The sequence below is a fragment of the Sarcophilus harrisii genome, chromosome 2, assembly GCF_902635505.1.
Source record: "Sarcophilus harrisii chromosome 2, mSarHar1.11, whole genome shotgun sequence".
In the NCBI taxonomy this organism is placed as follows: Eukaryota; Metazoa; Chordata; class Mammalia; order Dasyuromorphia; family Dasyuridae; genus Sarcophilus; species Sarcophilus harrisii.
Window position 1 is genome coordinate 304,214,941 of NC_045427.1, and position 19,863 is coordinate 304,234,803.

A 19,863-nucleotide genomic window follows, 5' to 3' on the forward strand; every position below is an offset into this window, starting at 1 on the left:
TTCTATGCTCTAAGATGATCACAATGACATCACTATGTTGGGGTCAATGTATAGTATGTTTGACTATGGTAAATCTAGGAATAGATAATACATTAGATAAAAGAATCCAAATCCAAAAACATACTGACAGACTTTAGCAATGAATGGGCTGATTCTAATAATATAAAATTTAATAGGGACAAATGTGAAGTTTTGGGTTCAGCAAATCAACTTCACAAACACAAAATGAGATAATTACTAGAAAGTAGTTTGTTTATAAACAAGCTGAATTTTTAGTATGCTACAAGCTCAATATAAACCAAAATTATTATCTGCGATAAAAAAAAAAAAATCTTATTGTGATCTTAGATTGCATTGGAAATAAAAGTATTCAGGCCTAAGGAAGTGACAGTTTTGCTGTAATAGATCTTATTCAGATCACTTGTGTAGTACCAAATTCAATTCTGAATACCACATTTTAAGAAAGATCATGATAAGCTACAGGGTATTGAAAGGAAGAATAGCAGTATAGTAAAGGGGTTAAGTCTTGCCACAGATCAGTTGGAAGAATGGGAGTTGAAGAGCCTGAAGAAAAGAACACAAGAGTTAGGGGGCAACATGGTAATAATTTTCAAGTATTTGGAGATCTGTCATAGAGAAGAATAGTTTTACATGGTCCTGAAGGACAGATCTAATAGCAGTGGATAGAAGTTGCCATGATGTAAGGAAATCTTCTGAACAGAATTCTAAGTAGAATGGGTTAGTTCAGGAGGTAAAGGATTCCTCTTCAGGATTAAGTGTTCAAACAAAAGTTAGATGACCACTTGCTTAGTATGTTGTTGAGGTCAGAAGAGATATAGTACAGTCTCAATGGCTTTTGAGGTCCCTTTCACTTTTGAAATTCTTCTATTCCTGCCAAAGTTCCAGTGTACAACAGTCTGCAAAAGATCTCCCTGCTTTCATTTATTTTAATGATCAGATTTCTGATGCTTTAATGCCCCTACTCTTATAGGGATGATGTTTCATAATTTACATCTGGTATAATATAGCACATACTAGGGATAGGATTTAGATGTTAGGTCTCATGATTAGAGAGAACTCCCTGGATAAGGAAACTCCTTACCAATGAGGGCTATCAGCTTTTCAGCAACTTATTTAGAGAGCAGCATTGAACATTGAAAAATTTAAGTAATGACTGAACTCCGGTATTTCTGAGTTCAGAAGGTGATTATCCCACCAAGCCATGTAGCTTCTCAGAATACCTGATAACTGACCAAATCTTTAATTTTCTATCTATGCAGATCTAATCTATCTGCCCACAATGGTATTTCTCCAAACTAAACTCATGCATCAATTTTTTTCTATAACATTTAAGTGGTACAAACTAAATACTACCTTGTGATATTTCATGTATTATTCTTTTGTCCTGGAAAAGGTGGCACTTTACTTATTTTGCAACCTTACCTCATAACACTCTCTTCCTCATATACCACTACCTTAGCCAAACTGGACTTTTTTTTTTCCCTTGTGCATACATAACCTATACTTTTCTACTTCTCTACTTTTGTTCACAATTTCCACTATGCCCCAAAATCCCATCCTCCCTCTTTTTCACTTGATGAATTTTATCCGTTCTTTAAAGCTCAATCTAAATATGAATTTCTTCTCAGATATGCCCCATTTTCAATGCATGTATTCCAACACTCCAAAGGATCTCTGATCTCATCATTATGGGTACCTTTATGCAGATCACAACTCATTCATCCTGCCAATCCTGTTCAGTTCTTGTCTATATATCATCCAAAAAGTTCACCACAGAGGATCAGTCCAATGTGTTGAAAGTCCTTCTTGTGTTCTTTAACACAATGAGAACAAAAGTTATCCTCCACTCTTAATAATGTAATCTGATGAATTTTTTTAATCACAAGGTTTTGATATGCTCTCTTTTACTCGGTTACTCCTGCATAATTCCTTGCTTGTAAAATACTATATAGTCTCCTCATGCTGCCCTTTGCCTTTTTTTCTTTCCTTATGGTAATCCTCAAGAATCAGAGTCATGCATAAACAGAATTAAAAATATGGAGTTTTGATTCAGGAAGAAGCTTGGAGTCTTTAAGGATCAGATAGGTTAATATAAAAAACTTTACAACTTTTCAAACACTAGGCAAATTCTAGCTATTATTACTCGAACAGTACAATTTTCCAATGGCAAGAAAGCCCATTCTTGTTAAATTCTATGCAGAACTCATTGTTTATTTGCATTGCCTGTTCCAGATACACGAGCTGTTATACAACCTATAACTTGTTTATCAGCCTGCATATTATGGGTGGAACAATTCTTTATCCAGGAGGTACTACTGCAGGTAGTAGTAGTAGCTGAACTCTATTGAGTGATTATAAATTTTATTTATGTCTCTACAGTGTTTTATAGATTCATACAATCTATACAATATCATCCAGCAGATGAAGGGCCTTAAGAGATCTTTCTTCAAATTAAGATTCTGTGTTATACCTTGTCCACAATAGTTTTAAACACAATTGTTGACCATATAGCTCCCTAGTTTATGCTTTGTTTTATATTAATGAGGGCAGAAAAAAAAAAGCTGTCTCATTTCTTTCAAAGAATCTTGTATGATTTTAACATTTGCATGAGAGGTGACTTGATATAGGAGAGAATTGAAAGCAGCACTTTGCTCCATTTAAATAGATGCTTCTTAATAAGCAATAAATTAAATGAGATCTTACATTCTCTGTGTCTTTTAGTCAATTGTAATCAGTAAAAATGTAATTCTACTATGAAATATCACCCTGTTCCCTTCTACAATTAGTACTCAGTAGAAATTATTTTCATAGTTTTGTTTTGTGTTGCCCTTTTTTCTTAATGTAAGAAGGAAAACAGATGTATAGGTTGGTATTAATGCTTTCTCTTGTCTTTTTTCTTAGAAATGATAAGATTTGGGGGGCAGCTAGGTGGCGCAGTGAATAGAGCACCAGCCCTGAAGTCAGGAGGACCTGAGTTCAAATCTAGCCTCAGACACTTAACACTTCCTAGATGTGTGACCCTGGGCAAGTCACTTATCTCCAATTGCCTCAGGAAAAAAAAAAGATAATGTTTTAAGTTTTTTTTCTTAATCTTTGGCAGATTCAGATACCTCTACGATTGGACCTCTAAAGTCCTCAAATAGAATCACCTTCAGGATGGACTTCTCTGCATACGTGGAATGGCCCACAGTCCAGGCATTTTTTTTTTTTCAACTTTTTTCTTCCATGACATTTGGGGGGGAAGCTATGCTGTTTTAATGGTGAAGAGAGTTTGTTAAGCAATCATTGTAGGGCTTCATTTTTCATCTATCTATTGAACAGTTTTATCCTTAAATACATTAGGTATTATTTTATATTGTATGTGCGGATATGTATCCAATTAACCCTTATAAGACAATAGATCCTATGAAAACAAAAACCCAGTCTCATCAAAACTTTGTATCTCTTCCAAGAACAACCAAAGTGGTTTATGCATTTCAATACTTTAAAGACACTAGTATTTCACTGATTGGATTATTCTTGTACAGATGGCAGCTCATTGTTGTGCAATTTTTGCCTCTTTCCATGAATCCTTCATCATGGATTTATTCCCAAAGATTAGATATCTTTCTTTGGTTCCTTAAATATTTTGTGGATGTGAGTTGGATATGAGTTTAATATTTGGGCTTTTGATTATCTCTTGCTCTCATTACAGGAATAGCCTGCATTTCTTTCCAGATGCCTTTTATCCTAATTTTTATGTGCGAGTCATCATTATGATGTGTGCTTAAACACAATATGCATATCTTTTCATTCTCCTTTTGGAAACATGAATCATCTAAGGTTATGGTGTTTCATAATCTGCAGAATTAAAGAATCACTGGGAGAAAATTGGTCTTAAAAAAGATGGACTTTTATTGTAGTGAGAAACATGGTGGTCACTGAACAAAGTACAAAATTTCCCTAACATGACCTAGGCTTCTTCTATTCAATATGCGCCTACTTCATTATTTAACTTTAGTGTTTACTGACAATCTCTATATTCATGGCTGAATTTAATGGGCTAGCCATTCAAATACCTGCCATTAATCAAGGGCACTAAGTATTTTCACATCTTATTTTTCTTTAGGAGATGCAAAGCTGACTTTTTTTCCCCTAGTGACTAGGGAGCTCAGTGAAATATAACACTGAGGAGTTTTTAGAGTTTTATTAAATTAGAACAGCCACTTCAGTAAGGAGGAATGTCTGGACTTACATTCCCCATGATAATGCCAAACATCTTTGGTAGGTCTAGTTCTTCCCATCTGATGCCTCACTTAACATCGATCTTTAAACAAAACTAATTCCAAGTTTGCATCTGTTGTGGAACATTGTATGTCTTAATATATACATAGAAGACAATGACTTAGTATGTAAACAGGACAGTGATATACATGTTTTGGAGCACTTTTGAAATTACATTTTGATCTACCAAATCAAATATTGGATTGTAATTAACAAACAATAAATACAGATAATTATTATATTCTATAAATCTCAGATAACTGGGTGACTATATATATTTTGTTGTGGGTGGGGGGGTTGTAATTTTTTTTTCAATTTTTTCAATAGCAGTTTATTTTTCCAAATACATGTAAAGATAGTTTTCAAAATTCATTTTTGTAAAACTGTGTTCCAAATTTTTTCTCCCTCCCTCTTTTACCTCCCCCTCTTCCCAAGACAGCAAACAATTTGATATAGGTTAAATGTGCAATTTTTAAAAACATATTTCCATATTTGTCATGTTGTGCAAGAAAAATCAAATCAAAAAGGAAAAAACCATGAGAAAGAAAAAAAAAAAATACAAGTAAACAACAGTAACAACAAAAGATGAAAATACTATGCTTTGATCCACATTCAGTCTCCACAGTTCTCTCTGGATGAAGATGGCATTTTCCATTCCAAGTCTATTGGAATTGCCTTGAGTCACCGCATTGTTGAAAAGAGCCAAGTCCATTACAGTTGATCACCACATAATCTTGTTGTTACCATGTACAATGTTCTCTTGGTTCTGCTCACTTCACTCAGCATCAATTCAGGTAAATCTTTCCAGGCTTTTCTGAAATCAGTCTGCTCATTATTTCTTATAGAACAATAATATTCCATAACATTCATATATCATAACTTATTCAGCCATTCCCCAAATGATGGACATCCACTCAATTTCCAGTTCCTCGCCACTACAAAAAAGGGCTGCTACAAACATTTTTACAAATGTGGGTCCTTTTCCCTATTTTATGATCTCTTTGGGATACAGACCCAGTAGAGACACTGCTAAATCAAAGAGTATGCACAGTTTGATAGCCCTTTGGGCTTCGTTCCAAATGGTTCTCCAGAATGGTTGGATCACTTCACAACTCCATCAGCATTAGTGTGAGATTATATTTGGAGTTAGAAAACTGGAGTTTGCATATTGATTCTGCTACCTACTGTCTGAATGACTTTGGGGAAATCAATTGACTTTTCTGCTCCTATGTTTCCTCATCTATAAAATGAGTATGGTTAGGGTTAAATTATCTATAGGATGCCTTCTATGTCATATGTTGCTAAGATGTAGCTTGTTGTAAAAAAAAAATCTGGAAAAACTAATTTATTCTATTCTCATATTTTCAATGTATACATGAACTGATATCATGAAAATTTTATAGAGAAGGGTTAAAAATCACTGATTACAGACAACTCAGCTGAACTCTCTCAACATTCCCCTCCATCAATTTTAAAATAACACCTTAATCAAATTTTAGAGTGGCAGAACTAGCAAAAACTTGGATGAAACATTTTTATGGCCTAAGAAAACTTAGGAGTTAAGCTGTAGAAATTTGTCACCCCGGGGTAGAAGTCTCTCTAGAGCCCACCCCAGTGATTTGAGAGGTACCTTTAAGAGCTCTCAGTCCAAAAACAGTAAAGGGTTTGGAAACTGGTTAGAGTGAGGTTACAGGGAAACCTCGTCTGGAACTGGATACAGCTGGCACTGATTAGAAACTATTCACTCTATGCTTTTTAAGGTCACATTTCTAGAGCAAAGAATAATAGTAGGGGTCAGTAACATGGGAATAGAGGCCCTGGTCATGGTTTCATGGTAAAGATAGTGCTAGCTCTTCCTGGGTAAAGATTAGATTTCAAAACAAAACAGCAGTAACCATACCTCTTCTAGGATCACACTACCTTGGAAGCACTTATAAGTTCCAGAATCAGCTCTGAAGATAGCAGCACAGAAAAAACCCAAGTTTGAGACAATGCTTACCCACTGCCAGGTGAGCAGAGTCCAAGTCAAGAAATAGATTAGAAAAATAAGCAAAAGAAAAACTGACCATTAAAAGCTACTTTAGTGTCAGAGAAAACCAAGATATAAGCCAAGAAGAAGACAACAATGTGAAAACAGCTTTTTAAAAATTTCTAAAAGAAATGCTAATTGGACCCAAGCCCAACAAGTATTCCTGGCAAAATGGAAAAAGAAATGAAAATGATACAAGAAAATTATGAAAATAAAGTTCAGCTTAGTAGAAAAGGTACAAAAATACTGGAAAAAACAACACCTTTAAAAATAAAATTGGCCTAAGTGTAAAAGAGGTGCAAAAATTCATCAAAGAAATGAATTCCTTAAAAAGCAGAATTGACCAAGTGGAAAAAGAGGTTGGGGATAGTTGGGGAAGGTTGGGGAAAGAAGGGGAAGGGAGGAGAAGGTTGGGAAGGATGGAGAAAGAAAGGAAGAGGAGGGGAAAAGAGGGAAAAAGAGAGGAGGGGAGGAGAGGGGAGGGGAAAGGAGGGGAAGATAGAGAAGGGAAGGGGAGGGGGAAGAGGAGGGGAGGGAGGAGGAAAAGGGAGGGAAGGGGGGAAAGGGGAGGGAAAGGGAGAGAAGGGGAGAATGAAAGGGAGGGAAAGGGGGAAGGGAAGGGAAAAGTGATAATTTCTTAAAAATTAGCATTGGGCAAATAGAACCTAATGACTCCATTAGACATCAAGAAAGAATAAAACAAAGTCAAAAGAATGAAAAAAGATGGAAATGCAAAATAACAGAAAAACAACTGACTAGAAAACAGATGAAGGAAAAATAATGTTAACAATTGCTTGGGAGCAGCTAGGTGGTGCAGTGGATAGAGCATCAGCCCTGAAGTCAGGAGGACCTGAGTTCAAATCTGATCTCAGACACTTAACACTTTCTAGCTGTGTGACCCTGGGCAAGTCACTTAACTCCAACTGCCTCAGCAAAAAAAAACAAAAAACAAAACAGAATTGCTTGGGACCACCTGAAAGCCATGATTAAAGAACAAGACTAGATATCTTTTGAGAAATTATCAAGGAAAATTGCTCTGATAGTTTAGATCCGGAGGGTAAAATAGAAATTAAAAGAATCTACTGATCACTTTCTCAACAAGACCCCAAATGAAAATTTCCAAGATTATAGGCAAATTTCAGAACTCCCAGGTTAAAGAGAAAATGCTATAAGAAACAATTCAAATATTGTGGAACCATAAGAATCACACAATGATTCAACAGGTTCCACATTAAAGGAGAGAAAGGTATGGAATATGCTATTCTGGAAGGGAAAGAAGCTCAAATTCCAACAAAGAATAACTTACCTAACAACACAGAGTATATCCTTGAGGAAAAAAAAAAAGTGGATATTTAATGAAATAAAAGACTTCCAAGCATTCCTGACAAAAAGATCAGAGAAGAATCAAAAATCTGATATTCAAACACAAGACTCAAGAAAAGTACAAAAAAGGTAAACATAAGTAATCTTAAGAGTAATCTCAATAAAGTTAAATTTTTTACATTCCTATATGGGAAGATGATACATTTATCTCTTAAGGACTTTTTCATTATTAGGGCATAGATTGAAGACATAGATGTGAATTAATTATATTGTAATGATTTCCAAAAAAGTGAAGGGGTAAGAAAGAAGAATATGCTGGGAGAAGGGAAAAGGAGAACGGTGAAAATTTTCTCACATAAAAGAGACACACAAGAATGATCTTCTATAAATGGAGGGGAAAATGGTGGTGGCAAAGAATGGTTGAACCTTATTCTCACTGTAGGTAGTTCAAAGAGGGAAGAAAATACACACACACACACACACACACACACACACACACAAACTGTATATAGAAATATAACTTACTGAATAGGGAAATAGTAAGGGAAAGGGATAAGAGAAAGGAGTGAGGATGATATTTTTATCATAAGATGATGGAAGGTAGGACAGATTAAGGAAGGCAGTGTTGAGAATCAAAATAGATTTTTGAGGAGGGACAGGGTAAAAAGAGAAGAAGAAATAAAAGAAAATGAAATGGAGGAAAATACAGTTAGTAAAAATACTCTCCATGGTAGAAAGCAGATAGCAGAATGGATTATCTTCTAGGATCTAACAACGTTAGATCCTAGATGTCTTCTTGTTTACAAGAGACACACTTGGAAGAGAAAAACACATAAAGAGTTATAATAAAGGGCTGGAGCAACTAAAAAAAGACAGGGGTAGTAATCATGATCTCAAAGAAAAACCAAAAATTGACCTACTTAAAAGGGATAAACATGGAAATGACAATTTGCATAGACAATGAATTCATATGAAACATCTTGACAGCTGTTTTTCTGAGATAAAGGCTTAATTTTTTATATATTATATATACCTATTATAGAACTGAATCAAATTTATAAAAATGAGTCATTCCCCAATTGATAAATGTCAAAGGATATAAACAAGCAGTTTACAGAAGAGGAAATCAAAGCTACCTACAAATCATATGAAAAAAACGCTCTAAATCACTATTGATTTGAGAAAGACTAATTAAAATCATTCTGGAGTACCACCTTTCACCTATAAGAAATGACAAATCCTAGAGGGGATAAGAGAAAATAGTACATTAATGAAATGTTGGTGGACTCACTGGCCTGGTCCAACCATTCTGGAGAACAATTTCGGGAACTATTTCCAAAGGGTTATAAACTAATACCACTACTAAGTCTGCATCCCAAAGAGATCAAAGAAAAGGGGAAAGGATTTATATGTACAAAAATATTTACAGCAACTCTCTTTTGTGATGGCAAACAGTTGGAAATCAAGAGGATGCTCATCAATTGGGGAATGGCTAAACAAGTTGTGGCATATGATTATGATGGAGTCCTACTGTGCTGTGGGAAAATGACTTGGGGGGTAGTTTCAGAAAAACATGGCAAGATCTATATAAAGTGATATAAAATGAAATGAGAAGTGGGAAATCCTTGTGCACAGTAACAATAAAATTGTAATGATGACTAGGCTATTCTAATCAATACAATGATCCAAGACATTTCCAAGGATTCATGATGAAAAACTGTTATCTACCTTCAGAAAGAGAAATGATAAATGGAATGCAAATTAAAATTTTCTCACTTTATTTTTCTTGCTTAAAAATATGGCTAACATGTAAATATGCTTTGCATGATTTCACATGTTTAACTGATTATCATAATGCTTTGCTTGTCTTGTGTCTTTTCAGTGAGTGAGAGTGTGAGAGAGAGGGAGAGAATTTGTAATTCAAAATTTAAGAAGAAAAGGATGCCAAAATAATATTTTTAAAAAGATTTTATAAAGATGGGAACTTAGATGTAGTTATGGATAGTTGTTGAGGTTTTTCTCTATCATTTTCTGGTGGTATAATAATACCATCTATAATCTTTCCCAGTGAGGAAGGGGCATCATCTTTGAGATATTCTGAAAAATCCTTCTCCATGTACCTTTAAAATTATATCACCTCCAGAACAGATCACTTTTGAATATAATAAGCTCCAGCCCCTCTTCCTCAATTCATTCTTTTAAGTCTATTTCCATTTCCTTATATAGCACAATAAGTACAGAAGTGGTACTGTTAGGAATAGCTATCCATGGAGATACCAGTACATCTGTTTTATTTCACAACTATTTGTCATTGGTCTTCCACTTTCATCTACAAATGCTCCTGGAATGTCTCATGCCACACTGTTTCCAGGTTCATTTTTCTCTTTAATGATTTTTGCCATTTTGGGAGGAGATTCTGCTTATAATTTTCTCTAGTACTCCTCCAGAGTGTTTGACAAATAGTGCTGAATTCTAAGCTGAACTTTTTAGTGGATTCTAGTGTCATTCATATTAAGAGTGACTGGGAACATAAGTACAGTACCAGGACCAGAAGTTGGATATGATGCCAAATATAATGCAGCTGAGGCAACCCAGATGCCCCAGTGAATATTAGGAAAAGAAAATAGGATATTTTGGAGAAAAGCCAAAAGTGAATATGGCTGAGTTTCCTGAAAGGGGCGAACCCAGGTGAATTGGAGGGCAACCCTTTGCCAACATATCTCTCAGCAAGGAAAAGAGATCAGCTATTTGCTGGTTTATATAGTTTTGGAAATCTTTATACTTTCTCAATGTGGCAACTGTTTTGCCTTGGTTAAAATTTCTTTAAGAAATGGAGATAAAAGTCATAAAACTGTTAGAGATGATGTAATCACATATATTTTTTAAAAATCCTTTATCTTCTTTCATTTCTTGATGTTATGACATTTGCAACAAGATAATTGTTTATTTAGTTCCTACTAAGCATATAGTGAAACCAACTTTTAAAATTGTTTTTTTTTTTTTTGCTGTACTGAATGGAATCTGAAGGTCATTCTTCTATTTAGCAGCAATGTTTTTATATCTCATACCTAATTTATGTTGAGAATGTCAGTAAGAATATTACTTAGTTTCTCAAGTATTATTGTACAATCATAACAATCAAACTAAAATTCATATATATTTACATATGATATATATAATTCATAAATAGTAATCTAACTGTATAATCCTTTAAATTCTCTACCCTTCTAGCACTCTGCTATTACAACTCTAGATCAGAAGTGCCTCTGGCCTGCAAAACTCTCTAGTACTACCCAGGTCAGATTAAAATATAAATAGGAAATATTTAGCAAAATATGTAGAAATATGATAAAATGTAGTTGATATTATTTTGTGGTTTTCTAAGTCAATCTATGGCCCACAGTTATTATTTTCTGTTTAAGTGTGACATAAGAAGATCACACAGGATTGAGGGATGTTTTGTATTTTGATCTATTTTGTGGATCATTACAGTAAAAAAAAATTATCACCTAGCAACCAAATTCAGAATACCAATGCTTATGCCATTCCTCAGACAGCATGAACAACCTGCTACCTCAAAGCCTTTCTAAGTTGCAATATTCTCCCCTAGGCCTTTAGAACTTGGAGTCATCTGACATTATGAAGCCTCAGTAGGACTTCTATACCTAACAGGTGATTAATGTTTGTGGAACTCAAATGACTGACTATGGAGTTAATGATGTGATGGGAGAAAATCAGAGCAGGGAAGAATCCAGAAGATCTGATGAGAACAAAGAACTACTTAAGAAGGACCAAAGATGTGGCAGATGTGGAAGAATAGAAAAACATTTTCATCTGAGACATCACTACCATTTTCATCTTTATTATTTCTCAATAGTTGAAGTTTGGGGATTTTAGGACCTTAAGATTCTCTCTTGTCCATATTTCATTGTCCTACTACTGTCAGTGTTACAAATCCTACTTAAAGAATTGTTAAATTCACCCCTTCATCCATTCATTGCTTTATCAAGCAATTGATACCTTGCCTTAACTTATGTATGGAACATCACACAAGATACCAATTTAAAGAGACTTGTCAAATAATTGGTTATTAGCTATATGACTAATGGATTATATATCACATTGGTTATTCACTGATAAAGTTAATCATCACTCTACATACTCTGACCCATCAAAAAATACAAGTATAGACCTGAGTGTGTTTGTGAATGCCTGTAAATCCTGCTGCTGGGGAGGCATGAATGAATTGCAGTTAACTACGCTGAAAGGGTATCTGCATTAAGTCTGGCAGCAATACTTCTAGGAGTAGGGCTCCATTAGGTTATCTATTGAGTAAATTAACTGGCCTAGGTCAAAAATGTGGTAGAATAAAATTCTTGTGTTATTCAGAAGTGGGATCAGGCCCATGAATGAGTATTGCATTTCTAGCCTGGGCAAAATAGGGAGACTAGACTTCAAAAACTTCCAAACCCCAAACCCAAAATAAGAATCTATTTATAATGCTTTTAATATGATGAAACCATGGTCATGCCAAAATGATGCTGGCAATTACAGTTTTGAAATGTGATTAACTTTTAAATCTAACGAACAATCTGCTATCTAGATTATTTATACTCAAAGTCTTTCCAATTTATACTCAAAGCAATATTCTCCTTAGGCCTTTAGAACTTGCAGTCACCTGACATTATGAAGTCTCAGCAGGATTTCTTTGGAACATTTCTATACCTAACACTGATTAATGTTTGTGGAATTGAAATGACTAGGGAGTTGATGATGTTATCGGAAAAACTCAGAGCAGGGAAGAATCTCTCTCAAATGTCCTTTTTCTGATCTTATTTCTGATCCTATTTCTCAGAAAATCTTGGATTTCCTGCCTATCTTTTGGTACACATTTCAATTGGCCTTTAATCTTTAGTCCTCTTCGTTGTCTTTAGTTGGAAAAAAAAAATTATCAAAATTTTAATTTAAAAAAGTCATTATTTCGTACTGAAATTTTGAAAAAAATGAATTTATAAAGTGCTTAAAATGTTTCACACAGTGTTCCAAAATACTAAAATTTATGATTGGTTTTTACTATTTTTACATGTGCAATTCTAAACCCTCCTCTGTGGCTATATTGTACAGAAAGACTTCACTCTAACAAAATTAAGTATAGGGGAATTTTTTTTCCTCTCAGCTCCTCTAACCAAGAGAAATGACTCATTTGTTGTCTGTTATTATAGGACAAGAGTTTATTAATAGGCATGCTAGAGATGTAAAAAAAGACCCTTTAGTTAAAGGACTTCTGAACCCAGCAATACTTCTGCCCTCCTCATTTCCATTCCACGTCGCTTTCTCAGAGTCGAGATGAAGGAAAGTTTCTTTGAGACTTTTTCAGTGATTCTTAGCAGGATCCAGAGAAAAACATATAAATATTCCGTCATCACTTTTTGGGGAACTCCTGCTCAACATTAACGGTAGGAGCTGATCTAACAATAATACAAGTTAAGACAAGTGAAGAGACAGGTCAATTCTGTTGTTTTCCCTATTCTAATGAAAGAATTCATTTTAGCACATGCCACTATGATATGCTCTTTTAACCAAGATATTAACCTGATTTTCCTGGACATTTAAAAACAAGGCAACATTTCTGAGCTTTTGCAGGAAATCTTAAGAGATTTTAAAACTGGTTATCTTGTCTGAACATTCATACATTATTAGACACATGAATACAATTCCACTTAAGTTTAAATGTTAAAAAAAAAAGAAAAATGCAAGAATGGTACATCACAAAGAAACCTGAATTTTATTCTAGTTTGTAGAGATGAGTAGTGCTATATTTTTTTCATTGTCTCTGGCACAATGCCTATGTCCTCCAACCCACCTAGTCTGGTCCTTGGCAGGAAGCCCAGCCATATTTACTTTTGGATGAACTCCAAAATTTCCTACTTTCCTTGGTATTCAATAGGGTGGCTGGGCTGCCCAAACTGCCTGTATCTGGCACAGGGCCTGGTCATTCTGGTCCTGGCACAGTACACATGCTGTTACCCAGCCATTCTTGATATATGAGTGGCACTAGAATATGTCAAAAAGTTCAGGTTAACATAAGGCAATAACTTTAGCACTATACTGAGAAGTTAAGTTTCTTGCAGAGGTTATAGGTCATGGATTTAGTTTTAAGAGATGGAATGGTCCCAAATAGAAATATATATTAAGTAAAGAAGCTAAATTTTGCTCAGAGGGAAAATAAAGGTAGGAAAAAGAATAGGAAGGGAGATTCTTTTAAGGGGAAAAAAAAGAATGGGAATGCAAAGTGAAATCACTTTCTAAAAATTCTAAAAGAAGAAACAATTGTGGAAAAAACTTTTTGAGATTTCTCTTTTTTGATTTGACTTTTTTGGCAGGAGAATATCTTATATATAATAGAATAAAGTACCAAATTATGAGCTCTAAGATCCTACAGAAAAAAAGCCAATCTCAAAGTAGGACCCCCAGGAGATAGATGGAAAATGTGAATGTGCACTGGCAAGAACACTGGGCTTCAATGAAATTTTTTGCATCTAAAAGGAGATAGCTTTGAGGAGAGTCTGATGAGAGACTAGTTAACAAAGAAAATCAGACTGAATGGGGAGGGATAGTATGTTAGTACCAAGAGACATAAGGAAAGAACATATAACTTTTAGCACTCTCTCTTCATATAATGGGCAGTCTCTATACTACAAACTCAGGTTTATGTTTCTCTTTCCTTTGTTAACAAAGGACCATTGTCTCCATTCTCCTCAGAGTTAATGTACACATTAAGAAATGGAATGGCAAAGTTCCTACTAGGCAGGATGTAAAAGTTCCATTTTCTCCCAGAGATGTCAGTTTAATGTCACTGATATTGTGATTTGTTTCAATAATGATATGAAAGTCCTGTATACTTTTTAGAGAATCAGACATCTCTCTTCTTTAACTCATTTTAAACTTGTCTATATTGTATAATTATAATAAAGACTAAATAAACATAACTCATACAGTAAATTGTTTTTATTCTTGAATGATCTATGTCATGCAATTTAACTAACATTTTTTAAGCACTTACTATATGCAAGATACTGTGTTAGGTATTAGGGATACAGAGATTTAAAAAAAAAAAAAAGACTGTCCTTGACTTTAAGCAACTTACTAGGGGGAATACAACATGCACATAAGTAATTATATGGTATTTCAGGAAGCATACAGAACTTTAAAATAGGTGGATCAATAAAGACTTCAAGCCGGAAATTTTAAGGATTTTAAGAGGGAAAGTTGAGTAGGAAATTTATTTCAGACATGAAGTAGAATCTATGCAAAAGTACATGGAAATGGAAATGGCAGGTCAAGTTAAGGATGTAACAGCGAGTGGCTCAGTTTGATTAGAATGTAGGGTGTATAAAAAGAAGAAATATGAATTAACTCTGGAAAGGTAGGTAACAGACTATTTGTGCAGGGTTTCAAGTTTCTAGTTAAGTAGTTTATATTTTATCTTAGAGGCAATATGACACTATAGCAAACTTGTTACTAGAGGAATATTTAAGAATACTAACCTGGCAGGTATAATTTAAGATATTAACAAAATATTCTAATCAAGAGATAATTAGAGGCTAAACTTGTAGGAATTTAGTTGGGTGAACTGAGAGAAAGGAATGAGTATTAGAATTATAATGGAAGTAGAAATGATAAAACTTGGTCACTGATTAGATATGAGGAATGGTGGTTGAAGACTGTGAAATTGTATCCTTCAAGGATGGTAGTGTGCTTTAAAGAAAAATGTATTTAGGAAGAGGTATAGGTTTGGGAGAAAATATAATAAGTTATAATGCGGACATTTGGAATTGGAATCTAGAAGAATAGGAAGATGTAAATCTCTAGGAGGCAAATGGAAGTAAAGCTCAGGAAATTAGGGAGTCATGTGCATAGCAATGATAGGAGAACCTATGACAACTGAAGACATCACCAAAAGAAAATGGAGAGAGAAGAGAGGAACCAGGCCAGATCCTTCAGGAAAACACATGCTTAACTAGTAGAACTTGGATAATATTCCAGTGAAGGAATGGTCAGAGGTAGGATGAAAAATAAGACAGAATAGTGTCATAGAAGTCCAGAGAAAGAAATAGTATTGGGGAAGAAGGACTGATCAACAGTGTCAAAAGTCTCAGAGAAGGCAAATAATATTAAAAAAAAAAATCATGGAAGAGATTTTTGGTAACAATATAGAAAAGTTTAAGTCAAGAGGTTGTGTTGGAAACTAGAACATAAGGGATGGAGAAGTGTTAGAATGTTAAAAAATAGAAACTATTAGTGTAGGTTGCCCCTTTGAAGAATTTGGTTTCAAAAGGGAGAAGAAATATAGATCGTACTATGATTTTAAGGGGCCAGAAGTGTTAGGATTCTTACAAGGTGCTAAGTGGAACTGAGGAGACAGTGATTAAATCTAGTTTAGCATTGATTTAATCCTACAACAAATAATGATTTCCTAGTGATATAATGATTGGTGTATACTCGGTGTGGGAATTTTAAGGAGGTCATCTCAGGACCAGAAAGGATAAGCCCACTAAAGGACAAGCCCACTAGAATAGAAGCCCACTAGAAGTTCTCGGAGCCTTAGCCAGGATTCAGTGGAGGAGATTCACAAGCCAGAGAAGGCAGCTTAAGCTCTCAGAACCAAGGAGAGTGATAGGCCTCTATTAAAGCTAACCAGACCCCAAGAAAAGAGACAAGACTTTGAAGGAGAAAATAAAGGATCTGGATTTTAATTCCTGGCTGCATTTGGGGTGATTACTCAGAACTGAAACTAAGGCTGCTTCCAGAAGTGTCCCCAAGAAACCTGCTCCCAGAGAACATTATATTTTAGAGAAGAACATTACACAGAAGGATCAGTTGTTTGTTTTTTTGTTTTGTTTTTGTTTTTTTTTAAGGATGGGATAATCCTGGCATATTTGGAGGTGGCGGAGAAGGAGCCACTGGTTTAAGACAGATTGAAAAGGAGAAGAGAAGCCATGATCAGAAAAGAAAGGGGATGGGACCAAAGCTACAAACAGAGGAGCTATCTGTGGTAAAGAGGACTCCTTTCTCAAAGAATGGAACAAAAAAGGAGAAAACGGTGGATAATGGAACCAGATTTTGCAGTGTGGAAGAGAAGAAGCTCAGAAGAGATGCCCTATAATTTTTCAGTAATGTAGGAGGAGAGATCTTTTTCTGAGAGAAGAGACACAAGGCAGTGTAAAGGCTTTGAAGGGATGTTGTAGTAACTATTGTTAAGACTATGACAGTAAATCAGGAAGGAAGGAGTAAAGGAATAAAAGTTTAGTTATTAAGGATCCAGCTAAAATGAGATAATATTAATTTGTGATAGACCACATAGCATGATTTCATGATTTTCTCCAACAGTGTTCTGCAGCATATGATTTATGAGCTGAAAAGAGGGACGGTGGGAGAACCCAGTATTGGGGTTTGGCAAGCTATGACTGGCAAAAGAATTCAAGGTGAAAAATACAACACTGAAATGGTAAACTCTAAAGTAAAGACTAAAGCCAAGAAAGTAAGACCAGAGCAGAGATAATGCACTAGAAGAAATGGGACTGAAGGTAATGCTGAACACAAACAATAGATTTCATAACAAAAAAGAGATAGAAAGGTAAGAATTTATTCAGAGTGTGTGTGTGTATGTGTGTGTGTGTCTGTGTGTATGTGAGAGAGACAGAGACAGAGACAGAGAAAGACAGAGAGACACAGATAGAGACAGAGACAGAGAGAGAGAGAGAAAAGAGAGGAAGAGATTGCAGAACTCTGAATCATTTGAGACAGTAAAATTAAAAAGGGATTGTAAGACCAAGATTATGACAATAACTACAAATGGCTGAGACAGAGTGAAGGCATAGGTCATGTAATTGAAGTTTTACAGAGTAGGAGTGAAGGGTGCTTTGAGGGGACAACAATTTGTATACTGAGTGCCCAAATACCTTGTATTGAGGTAAAGAGAAAGACTTTAAACTAGGTACTGAACTTCTTGAGAAAGGCTAACCAGAGGTTAGGAGGTAACAGTGACAAGAATGTGTGTTATGTTATATGTTATAGATATATCAGAGGCAAGGACTATGTTTATTCCTGCTCCTGGCCCAACATATCAGAGGCATGAAAGGAGAATTCAGTACTGGAAAGAGTGACAAAAAGTTATTGCCTTATATCCTTAAGTAAACTATAAATGATGTCCTTTTTTTGGAAAGGGAAGGGGATAACACGTCATATCACCTACCAAAATTTTAGGCACTTATAAGATATTCAATAAATACTTTTTGAATGACTGATTAAATATAGAAGGGTTACAGTGAGATGCCTGAATTGTTAATACTTTAAAGAGGCAACTATAGAGAAGGAAAAAGGAATCAGCTAAGCTTGAAAACAAACAGCTGAAAAATGTACTTAAAAAAAAATACTATGATAAGGATCTTATGATTCTAATTTTCAGATCTGGTACTTTATTTTGATCCATACCCAGCAGAAACAATGAGGGAACCGACAACAATCCATTTATTCAATTTGTGCTTGGCCCAGATAGAGCTATCCCTGACAAAAATGCCAAAAATCACTCTTCGGAAAAGATGATTGGACCACTTCTTTATACAATGTGACAAAGCAGTTCAGCAAGATCAGCTGATGCAAAACAGTACAATTTTCAAATCTTGCCCACTTTCAGCGTCAAAGAATAGACAAATATCCAGATTCTGTGCATTAAAAAACTAGGGATGGATAAAAATACTTCAGTGACAAATTCTGGAAAAACACGCAAAAGAGCAGAAGCCAAGACGTTCATGGGATTCCCTGACAGCTCCATCCACAAGGGCGGGCTGGGACTGGAACAAAACAGGACCTTAGGTTCCTGCCAAGCTGTCTGAGGCCCTGTCCTTCTCAGATCATTCAAAGCAGCAGCAGCAGCAGCCACTGCTGCCGCCAGTTCTTCACAGTAAGTAACCCTTTTAACTCCCACAGAGGAAAACTTGTTCTATTAACTCAATGAGTGCTAGAAAAAGAAAAATGTGCTCTTCCTGTTGTGGTTAAGTTCAGCGGAAGTCTGGCAATAATAAACCAACATTAATAAAGTCTGAGTACCTAATTATCTATTGTGTCTAGAGAAAGAATAATTCTATCGGATAAAATAATTTGAAGGTCTCTACACTCCTTTCACCCTCCCCTTCTCCAAAACACACACCTTTATTGAATAGAAAGGAGCCAAAGCACTTATGCATCTGGAAACCACAATAGTCACTGTTAAAGGAGGAGGTATTGGTGATAAGTCCTTTATATCTGAAAATTCTAGTGACACACTATTTTCCCAATAAAAGCTTGCCTTGATTTGAAGGCACACTTTAGTCCTTGAGTTCTAAACATATTTTGAACCCAGTTCTCTTCACCTTTGGAGAAAAGCCTGCAGTTAATCTCAGTGATTCTCTCTGAAAAGAAACAGAGGAATGGCTGGCCAAGTCCAAGTCTACTGTGTCTAGGGAGCTACATGGCCAGGCCTCAGACTGTCTGGGCAAGTTATAGGCTTTCTGCCTTCCTCTCCCACAACAAAGCATGAACTCCAGACAGGCTAAAAGAACGCAGGGATTTGAGGAGCTGAGCTCACATTAACCTATAGGAGACAAAAGCCCTCGGGCCACACTTGAGGTTGGTTCCAAAATGGGGGGAGTAAGGGAACAACAAGGTTGTCTGGTGAAAAACTTGTGTGATCCATAAAAATTAAGAACAATAGAAACACCACAGGGAAATAAAAAAAAATAACACTATGCAGGATTTTTATGAGTCACAAAGTTTTCATTCCTGTGGCTACCAACTCACTGAATCCTCCAATATGTCGAGATGAAACGTATGAACAATAACAAGATTCTCTTAAAAATTTCACTCTATGATTATCCATTATTTTGGTGAAATGTCAAGGTTTATAAATACTGGAATTCATTATCACAATAGAAATAATTTAAAAATTATAACAACATATTTATTTAGCATTCATTTCCAGGAATATAAATGTTTTAAAAATAATCTTGAAATTTCTTAAAATAACCTAATTTGCAAATTAAGTATGTCTATCTAAAAGAGATTTAGTGAATGGCTTAAAGTAAGTCAGTATCAGAAACAGGATAAAACTCACATCTGTGGGCTTCTTTTATAGCACGTAATTAACTTACCCTATCTTAACTCTAACTGTGAAAAATGGGAAGTCAATA

At 35.2% G+C, this 19,863-nt stretch overlaps 1 protein-coding gene across 23 annotated transcripts in view; it reads right to left on the bottom strand.

Moving 5' to 3' along the window:
* TTLL5 (tubulin tyrosine ligase like 5) overlaps positions 1-19,863 on the bottom strand; it is a 374,113-nt gene that overhangs the window by 122,009 nt on the left and 232,241 nt on the right. Inside the window, exon 31 of one of the 23 annotated variants that reach the window (XM_023501993.2) lies at positions 12,850-13,099. The exons of 20 other annotated variants lie outside the window; for them this stretch is intronic. In XM_023501993.2, coding sequence (XP_023357761.1) covers positions 13,087-13,099 — 13 coding nt within the window. In that variant the 3' untranslated portion in view covers positions 12,850-13,086. Of the gene's footprint in view, positions 1-12,849; positions 13,105-18,075; positions 18,708-19,863 lie in introns of those variants that run through there. 2 more of the 23 variants (XM_023501985.2, XM_031952496.1) reach the window with 2 other exon arrangements.